Below are 27,068 nucleotides of genomic sequence, written 5' to 3'. Positions count from 1 at the left end.
ATTTGTTAAATACAAAAAGTGTGGAGAATGGAACAAAACAAAGTATGATTCCAGTTGATCTATCAGTATTTGCCGTGGTTGAACAATCTGTTATCATAGTTGGGGGGGGGGGAATAAAATGCAGTCAAAAATGAGATGCACTGACTAGAAAGTAGTGGGCCTAAGATAAAATTGTAAATTGTATTATTTGTTCTATTATGTGATGTGCTCTATTGAATACTTATAAGACTTCCAGACTGTATAGGAACAAATTCCAGAAGGATAACATGTACAACAGACAACAGTGTACTCGTGTTTTTAAATGAGGTATGTGGAATTTCATTAACATGACTGAAAAGAATTAAATTTTATAGAAGGAAACAACAGGAGCACAGTTGTCATTGTTTTTTGTCTTGTTTGGATGTGAATATTGCATACTGGTACACAGAATAACAAACACGAATCAGTGAATTCAGCTGTATGATTTATTTTGTCAATTCATAATTAGAATTCTTTAATAGCAATTCTTTAATAGCACATCTTTGTTTTTTTGGGTTTTTTTACACGTGTAGCTTTATAACTGCAGTGGACAGTGGATATTCAAGTGTGTAAACATATATTCACACAAGCAGTGGCGTTTGTAGGATTTTGCTTTGGGGGTGGGGGGGGGGCAAGGAGACTCTCTGTGCTGGAAGGAAGCCGGGAAATTTGTTCAGGTCATCAGCTGGCCGTTGAGAAATCAAAAAGTGGGACATCATTGGACAATAGGGGGTATCGCACCATGTCCATGCCCCCCCCCAAAAAAAAACCCAACCAAATATGCCACTGTTCATTTCAACATCCGTATCTTGTAACTTCTACTACGTGTCTAAAAAACATGTTCACATTTTGATCCCAAATAACTCTGTTGTTTACCAATGGAATTAAACCAAAATTTCAGATCACGTGAACCAAGCATGGCAAGTTTTCTGGAGCGAGTTTATCATCAGCTTTGTGCAAGAGAGTAAGATTTAAATGCCATATGAAAAAATAGTCACTTTCAGAATGTTGATACAGCGCTGGAGATGGTGGCAGAAGGCGCGTGCGGCGGCCGGAAGCTGAAGGAATGCAGGATCACCCCTGGTGTTATTGCACACCTTGATCGTGTGTTGCGGCAAACGATTGAGTTGTGCAACTTGAAAGTCTCCAGCACTGTATCGACATTGGAGGACGCCAAGTCAAAAGGGGCAGATTCTGAAAGTGAGCATTTTTTTTTGCATGGCGTTTAAATTGCTCCTTAAATTTGTCATGTCTTGTTTTATCTGAAATTTTGTTTTCCATTCCGGTAAACAACAGAGTTATTTAGGATCAAAAGTAGGATGATTTTGTTTTACATGTAGTACAAGCGTTGTTTACGTTTGTGTTTCCAAACTTTGAAAAAGTTATTTTTAACAAGTACAGTGCTTAAAATGCATGTCAAGTGACTGGGGGCTGGGCTGGGCCGATTCAACCACACACCCCTGAAAAATGAGAAAAGGATGCACCAAGAGCTGAACCTGACTAAAAGGAACCGATTTGATTACAGAAACATCACAAGATGAATGTCGTGAACAGAGACCATGTTCCCACACGTACCGGTTCTTATACCTAAACAATAGTCTAACAGTGCTCAATTTCATAAACCAAACAATAGTCCTACATGGCAGTGGCAGATATCATTTCTACTTTATGAAAATATGATGTTATATAATAAATATATACTAAAACAAATGTTTACTATATTAAAATACAAAAACTACATTCTAACAAAGATCTACATAAAGTACAGTAGTTTTCAAGAGGTAAAGGTGCACGTACATTAAGGAACTGGTGCAAATTTATCACTGAACAGAGATGTAAAAATGAAATTTTTTTTTTTTTTTACAGTGTTCTTGTTTTGCTGCATAACAGTGTTTTAACCTGAAGCATGTAAAGTGAACTTTAAAGCTATAGTCCATCATTTGCAGCCATCCGAAAAGTAACTGGCGTAATTATTGTTGAAAAACAAACTTGGTTGAAAGATAGTAAGGGGACTAAACTCCCTGTGAAATTATTCTTTCTGGGAAGCTGTCATTTTGAAGTAATCAACGAAGGCATTTCCAACTGTGATTCTTAAGAAGCACCGTAGGAAAATTTAAATTAGTAGTTCGTTTTGTTATTCAGCGCAGCGCGCACAAGTATTGGAACGACGCACACGCGCGCGCGGTTGTTATAATTCGTCGGATCAGTGCGCGACGTCGCGTATAGCTGCAATTCAAAACAATTCAAAACATGATTCAGTAACTTTTGATTTGAAATTGAGATCTTAGAATGCTGTTTTTCTCGGAATATACAGCTGACTGCTGAGCTGAAACTTCATCAAGTAAGTTGTTCAGTATCCTTCATTAGATTTTGAACACGTTTGTTGCTTCAAACGAACAAAATGCACTAATTACAAATGATGGACTATAGCTTTAAGAAGTTGTATCTTTACCCAATAGGCCTAACAATTTTGTTTTTACCATGTTTACTTGGAGAATATCCTAATTCAGCCATATTACAATATCAGCTTTATATGCAAAACAGTTCGCTTCACAATAAAACCCCTTCAGACGTTAGCTTTTGTATTGTAAATTTTGGTTTTTCTTAAAAAAACTGCATTAGCAGGAACCCATGCACATTATAAAAAGCAGCTAAAAATTGATTTCTACTTCTTTGCACGATGTGCATACAGTCTTGTACTGAAGAATTTTACATTATAACTTAACCTGAGTTACTAACTTCTATCAAAAACAAATCTTCTTTGATCTTGATTTTCAAACAGAAAGCTTGAGCTTTTTAGATCAGAATATGTGTATATCACCCATTCACATGTGCCATGACTTTATTGCACACGCACTTCCCATGTTCATTGAGTGTCAGCCTTGCCTTGGCTTATTTAGGAATGTATACGTCATTGCATGGTTTGCGTATGTACTCTGATTGTATTATCCCACCCTCGTCACCAAACAGGCTCGATGCAAATATGTACACGGACGCCCACTTCCTTTAGATATATATAGACACTCAAGGGGGCATAGCTTTGTGTGCTTGTATTAAAGAAATGGCAGTGGAGGCCAAAACACTATTTTTGAGTTTCTGCTACATGCATTAATTTACCGTACATGATCTGAATTTTTTCTTACAAGTCTAATTCACAATTTTAAGGTCTGACAAAACCCTCCACAAGTATCAATGTGGGGAAATGGGCAAGTTTTGGGCTACATGTACATGTATCTTTTTAATTTGTTTGAATGACTGAGTAATTTTAAAGCTTACTATTCTTTATATACATGTGCATGTACATGCATAAATCTACAACCCACAAATAATGTACAGCATAGATGGACGTGAAATGTTAATGTTGCAATGTGTTTGTAAAAATATGCATGAAAACGTCCAGTGCACACGTTGTACTGCTCTGATCAAGCTTACAATATCAGCAATTTTGGCAGTTTTTGATTAAAATTAAAATTTTTGTTAACAAATGTTTACATCATGCTATTAAACATGGAGTTGCATATATTTCTTTATATTTGCAAATATGATTTAAAAATACTTTTGGAATTTATTATACACGCTTGCAATTATGTGCGTTTGGCTTTTATGAAAGACAATCATTAATTTGCATTCGTCAGCCTATTTGAAACTCAAGAACGCAATGGAACTTGATTAAAAAACATTAAAATATCCACTTTTTACATCGACATGTAAATGTTTATGGAAATTACATCAATATATTTTGCAATCTGTGATGATATTTTGACAAAAAATATTTAAGTACCACTTATGAAAGGAATGATTTCAAATTTCAAATTGCTTGATAAATTACAAAAATAACGCCACCCACTAAAATGTGCTTTGGCAGTTTGATATAAAAAAAATTGATGACATGTGCATAAAGCATGTGAAAATATAACATTATTTAAATTCACAACTTTTAAAATGTGTTTTTACAAAATAACAGCATAGCAAAATGGAATGCACAGTTTAAATGGAATGATTTTGAAATTTTAGCAAAAAAAATATCTCAAAGAAATTTTATGTGCAAAAATATTACAGCACAAAATGAAAGAGCTAAACTTCCGTGTATCAGATTTGCTTCGGTAACAAAATTACAAAAATTGCTGCATTGTTGTTTGTGCATAAAAAATATGAAAATATGAATTGGAAAAATTATGTATTTCTTACACACTATACAGTGTACATGTACATTTGTATGTATTTATTGGTCCTACATACCTGTACAGGTGCATACATGTATCTTTCAATCAAACTGAAAGAATTCTACATGCTACAAACAAGTGCTCGACAAGAAATATACAGAATGAGTTCAGAGCCTAGACAGTGTACATGTACATGAATGTTACTTAGATAATATACACACACTTTAATACTACATGTAAATAAAAATAAATATTACATTTGCTAAATTAATACAGTCATATTACACTTTAAAATATTCAGCTAAGGCCAAAAAAAAATACTTTTGCTTTCGGTTTCCCTATCTACCCTATTCTGGTAGCCCCTACCCTAATTTTTTTATGGGGAAAATGAGGGGAAAAAATACCCCAAACCATCAATTTCTATCTTATGATCGTACACCCCAAAAAAATTGGAAAATACAAATTCCCTACCTATCTACCCTTTTTCGAATGCCATGTAATCAGAAGCAGAACGATTTTTTTTTTTTGCCTAAACCAACTACTCAGTGCAACTTAAAGTTTGTTCAAACGTGTTCTTTAACACCACAAGTCCGAGTTGCCAAAATTGGCTGTCAAAGTAGCCAATAACACATATTTGAAATGGTTGCAAATTTTGTTTAAAACCACAAGATCTGTTGCCCACATACATTTGGACTTCTGATGATGCCGGATATATTGTCCCTTGTATGTTTATTCAATACGAGGCTTCGCCCTGCCCACTACGGAGGGGGAGTCGGCTTTGCCGCCTGTACGTTGCTCGCTTCATGGGCAAGAGGTGGTGAAGCCGAGCAACTCGTGAACATACACTTTACATTACTCTCAAGGACAAGGCATTGTGTTTCCCTTTGTCCCTGTAATAAAATTAATATAAGAGACGCACACGTGTTGTTGCCCACATGCGCAGTGGGCTGGCCTTAACGGATCAGTCTATTGGTAGAAGTCAAAAGCCAGAACAAATAGATCATAAAGAAATTCCATCTGCATTCTACAAGGCAGGCCGCGCACTTCCTTTCTGTTCTACAAACCTGTAAATCAAACGCCACCTCTTGGCATTAAGCATGCACTCCACTTTGACCTGCCGTGTCCAAATGACAAATGTAGGACTTACCGCCGATCTCAGACAGTACTTTCCATTTCAACTGTACTCTGCGAGGACGCAGCGTGTATGCCAGAATCCTCACCAGCGTAGCTTCCAGAAGGACTCCAGAGTTTCTTCTTGGCTAAGTTAGAAGCCAGGACTCCCCCCTCCGTCTTGCCATCACTGTGGAGGTTCCTCCGTGTTGGGGGCTGCGATAGGGTACGGTTTAATCGCGGCATGCAGTCATCATCTCTCTTATGTGCTCCAAAATTACGAAAGTCTAGTCTCTGAGGCAGACTTGATTTCCGAGAGTATTTGGGATTGTCGATATCGTTGAAGGTTTTCCCTCTCTGGGATCCTTTTTCAGTTTCCTCGGAATCCAGATCAACCGATAAGGAAGGGTGACTGTCTGCTATGACACTCGCGAATGCAAAAGGAGGGTCCTCCTCACTCGCAGGGTCCAAGAAATCGTCAGATTTTCTGACTTTGCTACAAATGTCGCCAGTGTTGATCTGCTTGTGCTTTTGCAGGCAATGCTGAGATCTGCACTGATCGTCAAGATAGCCATCATCACTGAAATCATCATCGCTATCACCGTTATTGTCGGACGACATCCCACTGGAATCGAGATCATTTTGTGGGGTCTGTCCGCGATGCTTATCTGTGTCACTTACTGTAATTGCCACTGCTGCGGCAGCAACTGCCGAAGAAATAACACCCCCTTCTACCGGGTGGTTGTCAGCTAAAACATCAGCCTGCTCCTCCATGATCTCCAGCCACGGCTTTCGCCGCTTCCTCAAAATGTTTGCAAACCGTTGCCGGAAAGTGAATTGAGTAGGCTTTCTCTGCTTTGTCCGTACACCGTGAAACACGATGGCCATGATGCCAAGCCCCGCAATTAAATAAAGGGTGGTCCCTATTTTGTACACCCACACGAGGACGTTGCTGTCGAGGACATGCTGCGTTGCTACATAGTCACCGAGTCCAATAGTGCTCAACGAGATGAAACAGTAGTAGTGCGCCACCGAGAAGTCCCAACCTTCTATGTACGAAAACACAGTGGCTGGTATGATGATCACAATAACGTAGGCCGGTATGACTAGGAGGATACCGCTAGCCACTCGACGTACCTTGTGGCGCTTTAACACATTTACGAGGCGGGTATCCAGACGCGAAGCAGCGTTGATCAGTCGCTGTTTCCACTTGGAGCTGATTTCCGATACCAGGACAGCCATGAGTGGAATGCCGAAGCATGCGTAGGCAATGCAGAAAGTCTGGCCAGAGGAAGTAGCCGGAGATAGGTGGCCATATCCTGTCAATGGAATCAAAGTGGATTGCAAACATTGACAACCAGGAAATATGTTCCAATTCTAAGTACAATTGTGCCCTCGAGCATTTGTGACTACAGAATTAGGGGGGGGGGGGGGGCACCTTTAGCCTCCCCAAACTTTTGTCTAGGCCCCCCCCCCCCCCAAAAAAATACAATTAGTTGTGAGATGAAAGGGGCACAAATGCCATGGGAAATGGCTGAAAAAGGGGGAAAAAGGAAAAAATTAATTATAACAAAAACATTTTGCGTCAGGGTGATATAAATCAAATTACATGAAAAAAATTTACATCAGATTCGAACCGGCCAACCGATCCCGTTAGCTCGGTGGTCGAGTGGTAAGACATCTGCACTAGAAAGCAGGAGGTTGTGGGTTCGAGTCCCACCCAAGTGATTTTTTCCAACTTTCACTCGGGAGGTACATGTTACACGCTGAGTATACAGTGTTTAAAACGTCGGTGTAGGGCAAAACCTAATTTGAAAAACAAAAGATGTTTCGGCATTTGCCGAAACAGCAATAAACATTTTCTTTAGTGAAAACAAGACTGTTTCGGCAATTTCGCCGAAACAGCCAAAAAAGATAATCTTAAGAATATATAAGATGACATCATGTACGAAGGGTCTAGCCCCTCTTAAATATTGGATCTAGAATCACACCTGAAACATACCTATAGTTGTAATGACAGTAGCTGAGAAGAAGAAAGCATTGGCCAGATCCCAGCGAGACGATGGCAAGGTGTAGTTCTCTTGTCCAACCATCCCCTCCACGCCAATGGAGGCAGCATACCACACCTCCAACAGCACCTCCCGAAACTCTGAGACGTTGACACAGGGGTTGCGCTCAACGAAGGCCTCCAAGCGGTTGTGCAGGTCGGACTTGATGCGCTCCTCATGTGCTGACTCGATGGCTGAGAAGATGGAGGCGCCAATGAACAGGTAGACGAAGGTGACAGCAAGCAAGGCGAGGACTCTGCGGCCGGCACCCATGGTCGTCCACGTGATAACAGCATGGTGCGGCTACCAGCTGATTTTCCCTACAAAGTGGGAAATTGTAAGTCCGAGTACCTGATAAAACAAAACAGAACAAAAGTTGGAATCTGGAATGCTCCTCCTTTGTTTGAGGAATTTTGGAAGGTAAATACCAATTTCCACTGACATATGTACATATTGAAGTTTGAATTAATTACTGTAGTTAAAAATAAAACTATTTGAAAAGTACTTAATTGTTGTTGTTAAAAAGCACAATATAATTGTAAGTACAAGTCCATTAATGCTGCATTTATGAGTTCGCTGTCATGTTAAGACCAAACAACAGCAACTGGTTCAATCTATATTTAAGATGATCTACAGTACAGTTGAGACCATCCCAATTACAGTGTAACATACATGTAGACCCAGTAACTTGGGCGCTAGAACTCAAATTTTGACTTTGGTGGGTTGTGCTGCTGACCAAATAGGAGTTCTAGGGCTCCAGTTACTGAGTTATGCTGAATTCACATGTAGCCGAAGTCTGTATTAAAAATATGCACAGTACCAACATATATGAAGCAGTGCAGCCAACAAATTGGAATCAATCTGGATCAAACTTCTTAAACTAAGAGCATAGAGTACTGCAAAGTTAACCCTGAACAACATTAGTACAACAGCAGGCCTATGGTGTTCAGCAAATAATATTACACCAGCTTTTCTGAATGGCGTGATCTGTACACTGCGGTGCAATATTAAACTCATCTTTTTTGGCTTGATGCCAAAGCAATGATGATTGATGCTTGGAGGTTTACAAAAGGTAAAGGTAAACAATGAAAACGGATCCAATTGTTGTCAGTGTTGACACAAGAAATCCTATCAAAATCCCATCAATTCTATAGAAATAAGGTCATGAACTCTGATAAGTCATGTTGTGCTGCCTTCAGCTCATTTCTTTTGCAATTGGATAATTGTGGGCTGAATGGGTTGGTTCTGCACATCAAAATTTTGCTAACTTTTAAAAAAAGTGTAACCCCCCCCCAAAAAAAGAACAACTACAATTAACAAAATATTTAGCATAATTGAATAGAAGGAGTGTGCAGGAAAACCAAATTGCCGACACTCTGTGTTGGAAGGTCACCAGGCCACATAATGTTTTTTTCATTGGTCTTGCACTTGTTGCATGATCCGGTTCGTAAGTGTGACATCATTCAACTTAACCCTGCGTACTGCACACGGTGTAGCATTGGAAACTCTGGAGCCCGAAATAGTGCGAAGTAGCTTGTTCAGCCAATGCAGGGGCGGATCCAGGAATTTTTGCAGGGGAGGGGGGGGGGGGGGTTATCAGCAAAATAATCTGAAATGTAGACAGGTTTTTTCTCCGGACACTTGGCCTCCGAAAATCAATGGGGGGTGGGGGGCTCGTAGTCGTATCATACTTTCAATGGGGGGCGCTGTTCAACTCCAACAATTATTAACACTATATTACAGAATAGTGTACAAATACCCGCTAACCAAGCTGGCTCGATCCGTATTTTGTGCACAGTATTACCAGTATATTTTTGGGGGGAGTCACAGAAGGGGGGGGGGGGGGGGTTCAGATTATCTTTTATGAATTTCTATGGAAAAAAAATATTTTGACAGAGCTGGGGAGGGGTTTGACCTCCAAAATCCCCATTCCCCCCACCCTCCAGATCCGTGCCTGCAATGGGCGCCAGTAATCAGTGATGCACGCTCCAATGAATGACGAAGTCACTTACGAACCGGATAAGCATGTCCAGAGGTTACGATAATCTAATCTACCGGTAACTCAGCAGTGATATTGTGCCATAGACATGATAGATCAGCTAGGAATCTATGGTCGTGCCGACCGGTCGTTGCATCAGTATTACTTGTGCTGTCACTCGATTGTTTCAACCTTGAACTAGCATTGATTTTTTTCTTTACACTTACAGTCCAAACAAACAGGAAAGTTAGCTAGCTGTAAAACAGTTAAAAGAATGGACCCAATGTTTTGATTTGTTTAATTTATAAAGTATTTATTTCCAGACTCCATTGGACACATTAAGATAGAGCATCAAAGATAATACCGTGCATTTTGAAGAGAGTAGACATGACATATTGTTAAAATACACACATTATTTTGGCAAGAAGTGACTTATTTACTAGTTTAAGTTAAACTTTATAACGCCTAGATGATGAATTAGTTTTCATTTTTAAAATTGGTTTAAAGCGGTGGAGTGTAACATTGCCAGTGCATACTATTAGTGTTGATCATGATGCTTACTTTCATTCGCTTACCCCCCCCCCCCCCCAAACGGCCTCTGGCCGCCCCCCCTCTCCCCCCCCCCCCCCCCCCCCAACGGCCTCTGGCCCGCCCCCGCCCGCTGGGTGCGCCAGGTCAGCATAGTCAGTCTATTTCATTTAGTTCAACCATGGACATGATGGAGCTATCATCATGGCTATAAAATCAAGTGGAAAGAAATTAATGTTGCAAACCGACGTCACTTTTTAGCGGTTGCGAAGTTTATGGAGAGTCAACATGGTCAAGAACATTGTCTAAACAAAATTGGAAACGTTTCTCACTCACAGCTCATCTCACTCAGTCCCGATCATTTTTGCAATGACTGACCTTCATTGAGTTGATTAAGAAACAAATGGCGTCACGTTGTAACACTCTTGCCAAATACGGAAATAAAGGTGCTAATTCTCTCACCAAATAGCCCTCCCTTTTCTTGACTTCACCTTCTCTTCTCAGTTAAAAAAATGAAGCTCATCATCTGATCTTGACGTGACATGTATTCCTCCAGATCCTGCGCACATTTACTACGCCCTCTATCGATATCACGTCCGGCCAATTAATGGAGGCGCCAGAAAAGTTCCAAGTCAGGGCCTCATCGATCGGACGCAAACTACTTGGCTCAGTCTACTATTTCGCGTGTACCAACCCCCATCAGCCGACTAGCTTATTCGTCAACACATTGTTAAAATGTTTCAGCCTGCTTCAAATGTTACACAGGCGAATTTTGATTAATTAAGTTTGTTTTAAATTTGGAAACTTTTTCCGATTATCATGTGGTCTCTATATAGAGGGGACACCACTCGTATTACCCGGCCTCTAGACTTTTTGCCTGTTCTTCTTTTTAATCGAAATAACGTGTGATAAAACCTAAATCATAACTTTCCTCGGAAATTTCAAATTTTAAATTTAAAATTCTTGATAACTTGAGTTGACATGGCGAAAAATCGAGAGAAAAAATGAAATTACATTCTAAAAACGTCTCAAGTACGGTGTAATATTACCAACAGACCGTAATTTCTCCCAAATTATCGCATTATGCATGATTTGTAAAGATGTTTATATTATTTCAAAAAATATATTCTGACATCCCGCGTCACGTGCCCGGGCAAACTTCAAATGGGGATAATTTCCCAAGATTTGTTTAAAATAAAATTAATTTTACTTTTTTTCTTTAAATAAACCACAAAGGGAAACTGACTGGGTGTGTTATAATAATTTTAAAGTTGATAAAGGAATTGACTGGAGCGGGGTTTGAATCTGCGACCTCAGGGTTGCCGTCCTGGTGCTCTACCAACTAAGCTATCCAGTCCCGTGGCCTCAATACGTAAAAAGGTGTAACTTGGAAAAAAAAAACGCATTTGAGAGAAATCAGTTTTAATGTTCAAGGCCTTCTATTTTTTTTTATTTTACTATCAAATAATTAATTTTTCGACCACCTGTTGTAAATAATGTTTTTAACATACAGTAGAAATTTCAGTTTGTTGTCATTAATTTTTGAGAAAATTTTTTTTTTTAAACTGGCATGAATTATCACAAAATAAAAAGAATTATTTTGGTTAAAGGATGTATATCTCAAGTTGAGATAGCAGACACTTTGACGATGCCGGAGCATAACGTACTATATTAATAAGGCAAAAAGACGGATAGTTGCGCCCTTTGCCTCGTCACATCAGGTCACTGTCTAGCACAAAATTCTGCATGTCATGTCCTTTTGTCAATTATAAAGAACCTGATCAATGCATGCACAATTTTGCATGAAAAACGCACTCTGCTATCTTTGAAATGGAAGGCATTATGGACTTGAAAGTTCGTTAAATGCAAAAAAGCGCCCCCGATTAAACCAAAAGTGACTTTATCTCAAAAAGGCTTCAAGTTATACCCTTTTGGGGTGAGGGCCGCCCTGGTGGTTGCATATCTTGCCAGTATACTCATCAGTGACTCGAGCCAAGGAGTTGAATTCATGTAGGCTTAATTCACTACTATTGATTTTTACTGAGCCCAAATGTTTACATATTTATTCGCTATACTTTTTTCTTTTATTTAATGAGGTAATTTATCATTGGGATTCTTCTTATCACTAAATTCAAACAAACAGAACAGTACAAGACCAGCTCATGCACATCCATTGATCTCCATAGGGGAGATCAATGTTCACATCATTCATTTTCACGGATATGATCAACAGAGGGCGGCAGATAAGTTGCGCGGCTTGGTAAGGAAAAAATGCAACGATCTTTTCAATTGGTTCATTATTCAGTCTCAGCGCCAGATTGACAAATCAGATTTGCTGTAACATTGTTATCGTCCACAGGCGCGATTGTGTACGGATTCTTTGGCAACGAGAAAAATGGCGAAAAGTGGGTTGCATCGCGTTTAGAAGACCTTTCCGATTTAGTCTTTAACGTTACGTCTCGGAAGAGATTGATAAAGTGGTAAAGCTATTTTCATATTGATCGTGAAAAACCGTTCTATCGACATCCATCAGTTTTTGTATGTGGGATCATGTTTTGATGTTAAAAACAAGCTTGTAAACATGGTTACTTAAGGGACGGATTCTCGCACTTGAACTTGAGCATTGAGCATTCATTTGTCTTTTTCTAACGTTACCGTACCTAGGCGCTGTACTAACTCAGCGCATGTCACTTTGTCAGTGTAGGCCTGCAATTTTTTTTATGAACATCATGTCCAAACGTCAGAGTGTGATGCAGTGATGGTGATGATGAAACAGAAGATCGATGATGGCTAATCCAAAGCGGACAGGTTGGTAAAGTAGGCTATTCTAGCTTGAGCGACTCAAGCTGACATGCTCATCAGGAATTTACATGTGAATACCTGATGAGCATGTCAGCTGGAGTTACTCAAGCTAATAAAAGTATTCAGGAAACGAAGTGTTTATTTACTCATTTGGCATGTTTAGCCATGTTAGCCATGTTAGCCGTGAACCGATCTTGGATTTTTTCCTGTTCTTCACGTAGGCTGAGCCGGCAGATCGTAGTGCCCTCATCATGCTCATGCACATGAAAGTAAAAAATAAGTCCCAATTTTCCACAGCTTTCTCTGGAGCAAACTTTTTAAAACAAATCTTAGCACTGACAGTTTGTCCAGAATGGGCGGTTTCTTTTGAGGTTTTACATTGTTTCTTGGGTACACTACGAATTCGATCCAGCGAACGCAGACCACGGCACAAAGCAACGCTGCTTGGCATTTTGCGATGTTTGTATTTTGAGTCACAACCACAAGTTGCTGCCAAGTTTTATTTCAATATACAGCAAACCTTAAACACAAAAAAAAAACCACAAACGTGATGTTTATTTTGACGATAATCTGACGCATTTTTGAAAGTTTCGATATGATTAAAAATTACTATCGGCGATATCGATATCAAAATAATATTGAGAAATATTGGCGGTGCTTAGCCTATTAATTCATTTTCAAACTGATTTGATATGTTTTGCTTTTTTCTTTCCATTATGCAGCATATAGTTTGCCACAGCCAAGTAATGATTTGAATGGACCCATAAAGGGACATGTTGCTCTTAAAAGTGGTCGTAAGTATTAATTGAGCTGTTTGTCATTTGTGATTTGCATCGGAGTATTGGTGTTACCGCCTGACTAGTTCATCAGTCCTTTTTCATGTTTTCATCACATTCCTAATGATCAGGAATCTATGAAGTCATGTACTAATCTTCTTTGTTGTTAGCTGAAATGTTGAATAGTCTATGGATTATTATTATTATTATTAATTATTTCTGGTAATGAAACCAAGGAGTCCTCAAAAGCGCCATAGGCACTGTAGCTCGCAAGCCTGAAGAAACCTGTAGAGAGGAGACAGTGAGAAGTAATTACAGTTTTAGAGGTGGGAGGAAAACCCAAGAAGAATATTCTGGGGAAAACCCACAGAATCAGGTAGGGACTGAAAACACCAATCCACATTTTGGCCTAGGCGGGATTCGAACCCTGCTCACAGCGGTGGAAGGTGGGGAAAGTACCACTCCGCCAACCTGACTCCCCTGCTGAATGGTCAGAATCTGGAGGTCAAGATGCACTCTTGCCATTAATTATGCAAAACAGGAGTGCGTCTTGACCTCCAGATTCTGACCATTCAGCAGGCGCCTTCTATCGGGTCTTCCGTAACCCGTTGTCATATTACAAAAGTAAAGCTGCCAATTGACCATTCAGGAGCTTTGGCTGAACTTCTGCTCGAAATGACGTCACAATTTCTAAAGTCAACTCCGATCAATTGGCTGGCACGCGGGGTCGCAAACAATTTGCATGCTCACATATATCAGATGTTGCGGAGCTTGCAGGCTTCGTTGAACAACGGATGATACTCTTATGTGGAGTTGGTGATGTAAAGAAATGAGTTGTCGAAAATTTAGTAGGGTAGCCTGTCCGCCCAAAACCCCTTATGGAGAACACTGAATCATACAGATTGAATGTGCTTGTTTTGTTATTGTAGCCTATGCGACAACATGCACCAGACTCAGCAACCAGGGGATTGTCCAAGACCAGATGAACACCCATTACAAGAAATTGAACAAGGCCAAATGTGAGTGGAACACTTTCCTTTTGATTTTTTGATTTTACACATTACATTCAATTTACAGTTCTTAAGATGTGCGAGGTTTTTTTTACCTGAAAACATTTCAATTTGAATATCACTTGCCAAAAATGAAGACTAGGCGAGCATATTAAAATTCTATTCAATTCGGGCCATTCACAATTTAGTGCGCCACCATAGTTTGCCATGGAGAGTTCATTTTTCCCTGTGCATTGTGGGAGATGGTCGACAAATTCGCAGCACGGGACTTTTGAAATTGTTAGGGTTTTTTCCGGTCAGTAGTTTCGTAAGCGTATGATTCGAATATAATTATGTTCGCCCTTTTTTTTCTTTTAATCAATATGGTGGGTTTCTTTATGAACCGGCAGAACACTATGCCCCAAGCTATAACAAATCAGCTCAAGTTGTTTGCTGACAGTCATTCAAATGGGCCGTGTTCTGTCGACCGTAAACATGAAAAATGGTCTCTCCATGGCAAACTCTTGGTGGCGCACTGCATTGTGAATTGCCCAAATTGAATCAGAATGACTATTCATACAAGTCTTTTTATACATCAGGTTTACACAATGGGCCGGTTTAAGCCCATTCTTGGCATAACAGGATACAAAAATAAATCACCTGTTTTTCTTCAAGCCACAGACGCATAATTTAAAATGTCTCTGTTTTCATCCTTACAGCCTGCATCGATGCATCCCCACCTAAATCCATGACTCTGAGCGTTAAAAGTAAGTGAATCATCAATTAAGTGAATCATGTTCACTCCGTGGTCAAAAACCCATAAGAAATTCAACGGGAGAGAGAAATGTAGAATATAATGTCGTTACAATGAGACACAAATAAGGAAAACATTAAGACTCCTTACATGTATGTTTGACCTGCTTTCACAAAAACAATTGAAAAAGTTGTAGCTGTGTGTTGTGTGATTTTGTTACCCATTTTTGTGTTGAAAATCCGTGAACATTATTTCGATGGAACTATTGACAGAGCGTGACCAGATGCGTCGAGATGCAATGATCAAGTCCCATAAGGCTGCCTCGTCCCCTGACTCCTCAAGGCCAAACTCAAGCGCAACTCCAAGACCAGACTCGGCTAGACCAGGCTCAGCTAGACCAGGTTCGGCCAGACAGGGCTCCCCTAGTAGACGAGCTCTGGATCAGGTAAGTCATTGTGTTTTTGAAGATGAGGTATGTGTAAAACAAGTCCTCACAAGTCCAACACTTCATGAGTCATCCAAGTCAATAGAAAAGCTAGTCAAAATGAACTGTGACAAACGCAATCCTATATAGTATTGCAGTTTAGGTGAACACAGGTCCTCACAAGTCCATCACAAGTCCTCACATGTCTTCACAAGTCCATCACAAGTCTTCACAAGTCCATCACAAGTCCTCACAAGTCTTCACAAGTCCTCACAAGTCCTCACAAGTCCTCACAAGTCCTCACAAGTCCTCACAAGTCCATCACAAGTCCTCACAAGTCAATCACAAGTGCTCACAAGTCCTCACAAGTCAATCACAAGTCCTCACAAGTCCATCACAAGTCCATCACAAGTCCTCACAAATCTTCACAAGTCCATCACAAGTCCATCACAAGTCCTCACAAGTCTTCACAAGTCCATCACAAGTCCTCACAAGTCTTCACAAGTCCATCACAAGTCCTCACAAGTCTTTGACCTTTGTCGAAGGCACTTTACTATGCACATCCTTTTAGCAGGTTAAAGCCCTGTTACAGTTATAAAATACTTCCTGCAAAACACTCCAGCGCCCCATATCGATCGCCGCACGCAAATTTTAACTGGCATACTCTTTGTGCAACTTTTTACTGGCACAACACGCAGTTGCAGCTGGCAGATTAGAATATCGGAATATTCAGTCCAACACAGAAGACAAAGACTAAATCATTTCAAAATAGACAGCCCTAGTTTCCATCCCCCAGTCTCCTACCTCGGATTTGCCCAGGCACTCAGACTGGACTTGGTTTTTATAAATGCCAGTATTGCTTGCAGAGTGCATGAATTTTTATCCAACTTAACGGTTTCATATCGGGTAACGGGTTTCTTAACGGGACATAATGATGTAGCGCCTTGAGCACTGCCGCTGGAACAAACTTTTGCCAGGGGGTGCTGGAATTTCTAAATGACGGACAAAATTAATGCAAAAGCGGAGCGCAAAGCCCTTACGTCGTGGCTTAATTTGGAATATGGATGCTAGGCCTATGTGGTACAATCTGAGGCGCTTCCTGGCCACTGTCATTTGACTTGTTTTAGCAAAAGTGTTTTGAGATTATAAAGACAATTTATTTCATTATTTTGTTTAGAATATACTGTTGCTCTTAAAACGTTTAACTGTACTGAAAAGTGGAGAACATTGTATGTTTATGTCCATATTTGGTTCCATTTAATTCTAGAAAAGAATTGTATCATTATGCATGACATCGCATGTAAATATTATTGTTGCAAGGCTGCTTTCTTACATTTAGTAAAATTTTACCTTCATGTATGTTCTGTTTTATTTTCTGAGTCCTTACGGCGTGGGGCCACAGGGCCAGGGGCCCGCTTTAAGGCCCCGGAAAATGTTGGATTCTGGATGCACTGTGATGAAATATACTGAAGTATACTGAAACTTATAAAACCCGAAAGGATGTTTTTTGGTTCAAGTTAAAACAAATGGTTCCACTGGAAGCGGATGAATTTCTGTTCATAAATATATTCACATAGTTCTAACTGACCAAACGATGTAGCTCTCGATATATTTGCAGTGTTATTTGTTTGTTACAGGGAATGGCAAATATAAAAGACTAAAAGACCAAATGTATCTTTATGTTTATGATCGGTAGATGGCAAGTTTGGGGCTTTAGGCAAGGATTTATCGGTCTACTGAGTTTTTATGAGGAAAAACTTGCAGAGGTTAAACCATGAATAGCTTTTTCATTAAAACGAAACTACACTGGAATTGGCGTAATGCATGACTAGTTTCAATGAAAGCCCGTCCCACTCCTAAAAATCCTGGTAAGCATAATCAACTTTGCCACCATTGTCATGGCCGAGGTTATGGCTTTCGGGTCAAACTTCCATAATGGCGGAAATATCATAGACATGTCATGATTTTAGATACCTTGAGAGAAATATCAATCCTGCACTGCCTGAAGATTTAGAAAATACCTCCTCTTGATATTTTACAGTGTTCGTGCACGACATTCGAAGCGCCGCGCTTAGCCACGGCAAAACTAGAAACGAACAAAACAAAGGAGATATTTGTAGAGCAAGCATGATGTATAGCGTAGCGGCGCAATTTCATCGTCGTTAAACACTGCTGGCTGGAACACATTTTTGCCCGGGAGTAGGGAGTGCTGAAGTATATTCCAGCACCCCAATCCAAAAAGTTGGGGGTGCTGCAGCTGCCACAGCACCCCCCGTTCCCGCGGGCTTGGCCTTGAGCACCAGTCCTGGTGGATATGTGCGCTTTATATATACCCACTATTATTATTATATATATTACTATTGTTATTATATCTTTGCGTGTTGATCAAGTATCTATAAGCCACACACATCCTCAGCCTTAAATTTGTATTTTTTTCCCCCACTTATTGTAATGCAGAGTTTCACATCAGCAGAGCTGAATCAGTTAGCCACCGATGGCAACTTATCTCCAAGCCCTTACGGCCAGTACGCCAACACAGCCTCGTTATACCGGTCTCAACCAGATGGCCAACGCGCCCAATCCCGTCTCAGCGAGACCGCAGGCAGCAAGTCGCTGCGATTCAAGGAAACGACAAACGGCCCAAGAATGACGGAGAGCGCAAGGCTCCGCCCTGACAGACTCAAACAGACCCAGCCGGCATCCGGCGACGTACTGGACAAAATGGCCGACAGGTTCTCGCAAGCCGACAAGCCGCACACCCCGAGGACTCTCAAAACCAACGCCCAGTCCCGATTGGCGCAGTCAAATATCTACAACAAGCCCAAGCGTCCGACGAAAAAGACGAACAGGCAAAATGGAATTGACCATGAACATGATGACATCGAGTATGAGCAGAATATTCAAGACTATGAAGACAGGTAGTTTAATCATTTAACCACCATGCCATTTAACCCGATTTTTATAACATCTTTCTTAAACCTTTTCCTCTGAGATTTTTGTATTGAATGTCAACTAGCATAAACAGACATCTATGCTTTGTGGATCTCTAATGTGTTATTAATTCAATAGGAATATAGGTTTAAGGGAGTATAGGCTTTGCCCAGAAGCCTCTGGTCTTGATAGAATAGTTACTGTTTGTTGTAAATCTGTCAAATTAACACAAATAATTCCTCCGCAGACTAACAGTAACAGCTGTGTCTTTTCTTTTTCATCGGTTACCTCTGCCAGACTTCTTGAAGAGGGTGATGATTTTGAAGACTCGCCCAGACGCAATCCTGACCACGTCAGATGGGTAGAAGATCAAGCCAAGAGGGTAGAATCCCTACGATTAGACGGTCTGACAAGGGAGGGGGCGGGGTTTGAGACAGAGGAGGGGGAGGATCTTCACCTATCACAGTCGTACCAGAGACCATTTTACAGGTGTGTGTGTGATTCTGTTGAAAGCATTCACTATCGTAAGCACAAATAATCACGATAGTGTTTAAGGTACTTATGATGGGGAGCAAGAACATCGCAAGTCCGGTCACAAGTAATTCAAAGTCTATTCACAAGTTCAGTTAATACAAGTAACAGGATGAACATTAACAAAGGAATGTTCAGTTGAATAACTTGTGAGTTGACTGAATGATTTGTGATGACTTGTGAGGGACTTGTGATGGACTTGTGATTGACTTGTGATGGAATTCTGATTGGCTGGTGATGGACTTGTGATGGACTTGTGATTGACTTCTGATTGGCTTGTGATGGACTTGTGATGGACTTGTGATGGACTTGTGATGACTTGTGATTGACTTGTGATGGAATTCTGATTGGCTGGTGATGGACTTGTGATGGACTTGTGATTGACTTCTGATTGGCTTGTGATGGACTTGTGATGGACTTGTGATGGACTTGTGATGACTTGTGATGACTTGTGATGGACTTGTGAAAAGCTATTCATATGAACCATGACAATTGTTTTGACATCTGTTCAATTCTGTTTAATTCAAGTTGTTAGGGCAGGCATGAGAATTTTTTAGACTTTCTCTGAAATCAGACTTAGAATCTGAGAAGGTCTGACTTTTTGTTTTAAATTAACAATTTCATCCCTGTTAAGGGTTTATCAATTAAAATCCAGATTTCGATGCACTTTCCACATTACTGATAGATTTTACATTTAATATCTTAATTATGTAATTGAATTAAAAGCTTAAAGGAAGAACCACCGAGACATTCAAACTTTGGGGGAAAAGATAGAAGGCTACTGAATTATAAATTACATATGTCTTGTAAAAATGGTTCATTATATTGTCAAAACCAGAATATTATGGTAATGGACAATTGATTGTGACTTAACTTGTGATTTGGCTTGTGATTGACATGTCAACATCCTTGTAAAATTGTGTCAGAGGTACTATTTTTGTGATGAATGGAGAAAAAAAACTAATAAAGATATGGTTATTCTTTGCCTTTGTGCTGTTGGCAATATATGAGGCATTCTGGCAAAATGTGACAGAACTGAGCAGAGGTCGAAATGAGGGTTTGCACATAGATTAGGAAAGAGAATTCAATTCTCCTTACAATACTGTTTATTGCACTTCAATCAGACATTCCGTTGACAAGTTATGGCTGTTTAAAGTTTGCATTTATCGTCATGTCAAAAAAGTAAAACACTGAGAAAAAGGCCTTGATATTTTGAGTTTAGTAGACGTCAAAATGAAAGATGCCAATTGTTTCTCCTTAAAAAATGCTTTTATTACACCATTTTAAATACTATGTCTTCAAAATATGTTTAGTGGACATAACAGAGGTTACAAAAATCAATGAATATGAAAATCGCAAAAAAGAATCACCCCCATTTAGTTTTTGAATGTTTCTCTATTAAGGCTTATGCCCAATTCTGTATCTCACAAATTTGAAAGGAATGCATTAAACTTAATCAGGTCAGCCTGTCAGATTTCGACAAGAGCATACATTGAAATAATGACATCAAGTTTTAATTTGAACATTTTGTGTTTATTTCTAGTACTGGCAATCTGTCCAATCGACCTCCATCAAGAATATCGAAAAGGATGAAGGACGAGTAAGTCACTCTACTATATATTTTTGCTGATCACTGGGCTAAAGTCAAAGGAAATGTAAAATTAGATTCCGACACAAGGCAATTGTATGCTGATAATTTTAAATGAAGCAAAGTTATACCTCCTTACCCTTATGAAATTGTCTAATATCATAAGTAAAGTTCGAGTAGCTCGACCGGATCGACTCAGTAAATAATGGCAATGGACTCGGTAAACAATTACTTTTAGACTTCAAAAAAGAAGATTTTGGGGTTTACTTGAGATTTTCGCTGTCCAGCCGCGATATATTTGTCCGTTTGAATGAACAACACTTGCATGCGACTTACTTCCACCAGTCGCTCTGCTCCACGAGTAGGGTCTGTGGTGGCTGACCCTAGTGAGCCCCAAGAATGACGTCAGAGCTAATCCAGGGTCAATCCAGGCGAGCTACTTGAATGTACTTTTTATTGTAGCTCCATATAGCAGTATATAAAGCATGCAGTCCGCTTGTCACATGCATGCCTTACTTAAGTCACCATCCCCAAAGAATTCAATTGTTTTAAGTTGTATTTTTCATTTCCATGTGTCACAATGAAATTCCAATTTTGTTGTTGTAGGGAAGAGGAACTCCGCTACCTTGAGTTTGTGACAGACGTAACCAATGATGTCCTGAATCGTGGCATCTTCACCAACAGTGTCTTGAAGCAGGTCTTTGACTCGCACATCAATCGCAATAAGGACAGACTGGATGAGGTACTGTATAATATCTAAGCTGATATTCAAATTTACTACATCTCATACATATTAATGAGCCAAATGTGCTTCTTTCATTGGTCTATGTTCCAACGTGTCTGGGAAGTAAAATTAGGTTCCAGCACACATGTTCCTCACGTAATATTACCATAGTTTTGGCCCGAGACGTCAGTTATCAAGAGCGATGGTTGCATTGCTATAGAGCGCCCTTGCACAATTTTTTTGGTTACTTTTTCACATTAACGTCTTGAGAAATTTGCAGCAATGGGGGCGTGGCCATTTTATGTAAATTTACCATTGGTGTATGAAGTATTAATATCTACGAACAAAACGGCGGCTTCTCATTTGATACCGGTTGTTGCGCGCTTGCACGGGGGTATCACTGTGTTGCATATCTAATTAGTGATGCTTGATCACTGCACTTGGGGCGTATGATTACAATCCTCGCGAGAGTGCACGCGACTGACTATAAACCATTTTGTGATCGCTGATTGGTTCTCTAGGAAAGCTTAGGGAGAAAATAAAGAAAAGGTTAAATGGCTACTGCAGATTTCCAAAGACGTTAGTGCGAGCAGGCGCGCTGGTCTAATCATGCTGTTATATACGCATGATCAACTATCGATCACTAGCATGTACAGTCGACTCCCGTTATAACGAGCTCGGTCATAACGATAACCCGGATGTAACGAGCACATTCTCCCAGTCCCGATCAATTTGTGTACCTTACTATGGGGAAATATTTGGTTATTACGTGCACGGACATAACGAGACTTCGGCTATTGCGACGATTTTGGCTGACCCAATGCGAGGAAAAGCATTGTTCTCAACCCATTTACAACGACATCTTTTCAAAACTACAGGCATTGCAGCTTGTCAACGACAGACCTTTTGTCCCGAAACAGGTATCATGCTCCCGTCTTCCAATTCAAGCAACACACTTAAGCTTCACCCATCAATGTACCTTTGTAAAGACTTCAACCCAACGTTATTTCATCTCGCCGATCTTTTCAAATAAATTCAATGGGACTGGTGCTTAATTGCTCCCTATTGTTGGCTTGTGGCTATAAAAAAAAATACGTAGTAAAGCACACAGCATCACAAAACAAACGGCTCTTTTCAGAGCCACCACAACTTCCAAAAAGAGATAATTCAGTCTGTCTTGAAAAAATAAAGTTTAAAACATACCGTGGTTCCCGCCCCCAAAAAAGGTTAATCCGAAGAATAAAAAAATTAAAATCTTAAACAAATTAAGAACCCCTCCGGCCCCGCCGAAAAAAAATCCCAATGAAAACAGGTTTCCAAGATCTTCAAACGCCCCACCACATATACATTGTACAAATGTTAATCCGAAATTATTACTTTTGTTTATTTATTATTATTAACTTAAAAGAATCCCTCCCGACAAACAATAATCACCAATTGCTGTGAAATTACACATGGAGACACTTAAACCCGGAAGTAATATTAGCGCCCTCTCTTGCCCGATTCCAGCAAATGCAAAACGAAAGCAAAATGTCACTTGGCACGAGTGTGCGCTATAGTTAACCGAAATAATTACAATTTCAAAGAATCCCTTCAGAAACAATAATACCCAACTGTTCCAAAAAGTCAACAACCAAAAGGCATCTAAGGATCAGGAGTCATTAAAACCCGGAAGTAATGCATGTATTGGCGCCCTCTCTTGCCCGATTCCAGCAAATGCAAAATGAAAGCAAAATGTCACTCGGCACGATTTGTGCGAGTGACCTACTTGCCTGATTCTTCTCAGCGATGATGCCTTTTCCTCCGGATTCAGGTCCTCAAATATTGAACAATGTTCCCTTAAAGGTATTTTTTTTATTTCATTTATTCATCACCATCAGTTAAATATTAAATATACATTAATAACAGACGTACATACCAACAAATGACCATCTTTTCATGTCTTCTGACGTGCGTTACACGATTAAAACACGCACGCACATGTACCGTACCTTGTGCACAACGAATGGGGAAAACTGCGCTCCGGTTTTAGCGAGGTTCCGGCTATAACGACAGTATTGTGAAAGTCCATCGGACCTCGTTATAACGGGAGCCGACTGTACTTTGTGTACAGTATTCTTCTAGGTTTTAGTATGGCTCCATTTACCTTCTGACCTGCAGATACTCCCATTGCATAGTTGGAAGTCAAGGAGCTATCCAGCTGGGAGTAAATTCATACATCAAGCTGCTAGGAGATAGCTGCTTTGAAAATGCCAAGCTTTCAAAAAACCCTTTTAGTAAACTTTGTCCAGTTTATTTGGATCGTTTTCTTTACTCTTTCCATCAGGGTCGAATGCGGCATCTCATGGCACAACTCCAAGAAGACCTCTTCATCCCTAATAGTGATGATGAGGATAAGGAACCAGAAGAAACAAGAGGACACGCTACCAGTTGACAAAAGCATCTGCATCTGGACACGAGGATAGTGGTGTCGTCATGGCAACACATCTGTAGCTCTCTACAATTTTCATACTAATTTTGATTGTTTCGGTTGAGGCTTTAAGATTTTTGAATGGAAAATCAGTCCTCCACTGCTGTAAATGTCATCTGCATGCATTTAGGCACTTTCTTTGAATGAGTATTGTTGGTGGTGTGTCAAGGATGCCTCAGGTCAAATGCCATAGGTCAAATACCATAGGTCAAATGTCACAGATCAAGTTCAATTTAAAAAAATATTAAGTGCCTTACGGTATAAATCAGGAATCATGAGTGAAAGTCAGTATTTAATGTGGATTTGAGACTGGCCTTTGACTCAAAATTAAAACTGCTTGAGTACTGCTTTGACAAAAAATTAAAGTTTCATTGTCCTCAGAATTAGTAAAAATTAATCGCACTTGTTTAAAGTTTAGGTTGTATTTGCATTTACTTTTAAAGTCACAAGAGCACTGTTTCCATATATATATCAGCACATTTCCTTGTTTGCATCAAAGTTAGAAAGATTTCATTAAAAAAATAGACTGAAAATCGTAGGTCCAAAAGAAGCCATATAAAAAGGCAAAGCTATGAAAAATACGGTTTCACAAAGCATCTTTTATCATACTTTGTTTGACCCAATAATTCAGACTAATTTAAAGGGAATACATGTATACAACATTTGCAAACATCAAAAAGCAAAACTACCAAATTATTGTGAAATACCATACTGGACTGTTAGTGAATGGCAGTCTAAAGCATCCTGTAAAATCATGGCACCTTGTGTGCTGTCATTTTCAAGAAAAGTGGAATTTTTGTATCCATTTCCAACGCTGGTCTAAATATGTTACAGACACATGGGCGTCGCGAGGGGGGGGGGGGGGGGGGGACCCCAGAAAACGGAAAAAAAAAGAAAAGGGGAAAAAAAGGAAAAAGAGGTGCGAAGCCATATTACTGTTAAGTGGGGGGGGGGGGGGGGGGGGTGAGTAGGGCAAATGTTCCCCTGCTCACGCTCTGAAAATGATAAATTGAGAATATAATGAAAAAGTTAAGGAATTTTGGGGAAAAATTTGTTTTGCCCTCCCCCCTGGGGACAAAAATCCTGGCGACGCCCATGCACAGACATCCATAAATCTAAACATGCTCTAGATTCAAACATTTGGAAAAAGTGAGTGCAAACAAATAAATGTTTAAAACTCTAAGCACCATTTTTACAGTGTATACATCTTCACTTGTTTTGGAGTAAAGGGGGCATTAGAAATACCTGAAACATCCCCACAGGGCGGAGGAAATACATTTTTAAAAGTTCAATTTCTATTTTCTGCATCGTCGCAAAGGAGTTTTAGCATGGGATGTTAATACAGATTTTAATTGTGCGTGTAATTTATTTCAGTAATGTAATTACTGGGCCATTGATCACACAAAATGCGTTTGTCTTCATTTTCACATAGAACATCTCATGTAGAGTTTTTGTTTGTGCTTTTGATACATTGGATTTTTCTTTTGGTGGGCTGTACAGCTTTGTAAAATTGAGCGATAATGCAATACAAGTGTGTTCTATAAGTATATAAATGGGTACACTGCAAAAAAACTGTGTTTAGCAATTAAACACTTTTCTAAACACTTTCTTGCTATCAGGTTGTATACAAACATGTTTACATGCTAAACATGTTTAGCTTAAGGATGGATAGTGTTTAGCAATTGAACATGGATGTATAGTAATTGAACACATAATGTTTAGCTTCTAAACATGTTTACAAAGTGATAGCAAGATTGTGTTTAATTGCTAAACACAGTTGTTTAGAGTGTGTGTTCAGGAACAACTTACATTTTGATACGCATTTTAAAATATTAAAAAAAAGATACAGAAATTATTTTTTGTTAAAATGTAGAAAAGGTTTTTCCTTGAAATTGTGTATAAAGCACCAGAGAGTATCACAACCAGTGCTTCTTAAAATCTATCAAATAATACCTGCCTGGAGTATTTTCCAATGAAAACATTCCAGTAATTTCGTCAAGTACGGGCATTGATGATTGGATGGAAGTAGGCTACTTAAGAAATGATACAGCTGTATACATGTACATGTATAACAAATTGTTGCAGTGATTCAGCAATAACATATTAAAAATCAAGTGCCTAATATATGTAATAATTTGTCTTTTGTTTCCGTTAATTAAAACACTGATCCTGTGATGTCTGCTTTAACCTCTAGGCCTATATGAGCAAGGGCGAACCCGACATAAACATCTTTTCCCATTGTCACCGTTACCCGTTTTTTCCTGCATTATGTTATGTCTTTCTTCAGCAGATGTCTTGCTGGTTTGATGTCAAGTTTTATGAACTGCGGACCTACCGTCCTCGGGAAAGTGAATTTTTCGAAGCAGGGTGCCTTACTTTTTCTCTTCCTTTTTTGAAGGGGACAATAACAGAACCATGTGGCCCATTAGGCCAAAGAAAAAATCTCCGGTTTCTGGTATGGAGCTTGCCCAAAAAGTGGTGCGGCGACGCGGCTCTTTTTTTTTTTTTTACCTGACTTTTTTTGCTTCACATGTCGGCTGATGACTGCAAATGGTGCCCGACTAAACTTAGTGCAAGTATATGGGAGTCCAAAGAGGCCACACAAAGCTTATTCTCGACCATAACCCAATCTAAAAACACGTTAAATTGTGCAGCAGAAGGATTCCAGTCAAACCAGTGAGTTTGGCGGTTTTGAGACATCATCTTTCATTGAAAAAAAACACCTTTCCATTTTGCCGACGCGCATGGCTACGGCGACGCTTGCGCATACCAGAAACCGGAGACTTTTTGTTTTTGGCCTTAGGTTAAATGTCAATTAAAAATCTTTTAATGCACGACCGAGATCCTTGAGGGCGAAATTTCTCCCCTTCCTCACAGAAAGTCCCCAAAGTGAACCCAACTCTTACCATAGGATGCATATTCGATCACCGTGTGGTTTTATGAAAAAGGGGGAAAACACCAACAACTCCACACTGGATCGCACGATTTACTTATCGTTATCAGTTATGAAATTATGTAATGTCAAAATGAGCTTCGGCTCAAAAATTTCAATAGATCGCTTGCACTGCAGCCATCTTTGAGGTGTGTTCAACAGGGATGCGCATGAGTTAGCCTCTTGCGCCTTCATTGTTAATGAATTAACATAACGAAACACATCTCAAAGATGGCAGCTGAATGCAATCCATCTGAGGTTCAAACGTAAGATTTACAGTCGGCATTTATAAAAGCTATCGG

The 27,068-nt window shown here is 39.7% G+C and overlaps 2 protein-coding genes across 6 annotated transcripts; one reads left to right on the top strand and one right to left on the bottom strand.

Moving 5' to 3' along the window:
• Positions 1-2,724: 2,724 nt before the first annotated feature.
• On the bottom strand, positions 2,725-10,452 carry LOC119741764 (open rectifier potassium channel protein 1-like). 4 transcript variants are annotated; one of them, XM_038217653.1, is made up of 3 exons: positions 10,308-10,452; positions 7,294-7,690; positions 2,725-6,610 (listed from the first exon to the last, which is right to left on the bottom strand). In XM_038217653.1, exons 2-3 carry the CDS (start codon positions 7,610-7,612, stop codon positions 5,337-5,339), a joined length of 1,593 nt encoding a protein of 530 aa, XP_038073581.1. In that variant the 5' UTR covers positions 7,613-7,690; positions 10,308-10,452; the 3' UTR covers positions 2,725-5,336. The 4 variants fall into 4 exon arrangements, with proteins under 4 accessions (XP_038073581.1, XP_038073578.1, XP_038073579.1 ...); XM_038217650.1 differs by having other exon boundaries at positions 7,294-7,693; positions 10,177-10,397; XM_038217651.1 differs by having other exon boundaries at positions 10,182-10,397.
• A 1,702-nt stretch (positions 10,453-12,154) lies between these two features.
• LOC119741582 (spermatogenesis-associated protein 7 homolog) lies at positions 12,155-24,348 on the top strand. 2 transcript variants are annotated; one of them, XM_038217392.1, is made up of 11 exons: positions 12,155-12,325; positions 12,550-12,653; positions 13,370-13,441; positions 14,353-14,442; positions 15,132-15,179; positions 15,439-15,611; positions 18,048-18,508; positions 18,819-19,010; positions 20,596-20,652; positions 21,247-21,382; positions 23,691-24,348. In XM_038217392.1, exons 2-11 carry the CDS (start codon positions 12,629-12,631, stop codon positions 23,796-23,798), a joined length of 1,362 nt encoding a protein of 453 aa, XP_038073320.1. In that variant the 5' UTR covers positions 12,155-12,325; positions 12,550-12,628; the 3' UTR covers positions 23,799-24,348. The 2 variants fall into 2 exon arrangements, with proteins under 2 accessions (XP_038073320.1, XP_038073319.1); XM_038217391.1 differs by having other exon boundaries at positions 12,155-12,653.
• Positions 24,349-27,068: the final 2,720 nt, after the last annotated feature.

The sequence above is a fragment of the Patiria miniata genome, unplaced genomic scaffold (assembly GCF_015706575.1).
Source record: "Patiria miniata isolate m_02_andy unplaced genomic scaffold, ASM1570657v1 HiC_scaffold_5, whole genome shotgun sequence".
Classification (NCBI taxonomy): domain Eukaryota; kingdom Metazoa; phylum Echinodermata; class Asteroidea; order Valvatida; family Asterinidae; genus Patiria; species Patiria miniata.
The sequence above is the reverse complement of the archived record's forward strand: the minus strand, read 5'-3'. Positions and strand labels throughout refer to the sequence as shown.

Excerpts from the sequence above, each read along its gene's own strand:
- LOC119741764 (XM_038217653.1), bottom strand. The coding sequence starts at position 7,612 with ATGGGTGCCGGCCGCAGAGTCCTCGCCTTGCTTGCTGTCACCTTCGTC. Across the intron at positions 6,611-7,293 it reads TACTGTCATTACAACTATAG|GATATGGCCACCTATCTCCG; the intron begins GTATGTTTCAGG and ends TTCCATTGACAG.
- LOC119741582 (XM_038217392.1), top strand. The coding sequence starts at position 12,629 with ATGATGGCTAATCCAAAGCGGACAG. Across the intron at positions 15,180-15,438 it reads CATGACTCTGAGCGTTAAAA|AGCGTGACCAGATGCGTCGA; the intron begins GTAAGTGAATCA and ends AACTATTGACAG. Across the intron at positions 15,612-18,047 it reads GTAGACGAGCTCTGGATCAG|AGTTTCACATCAGCAGAGCT; the intron begins GTAAGTCATTGT and ends ATTGTAATGCAG.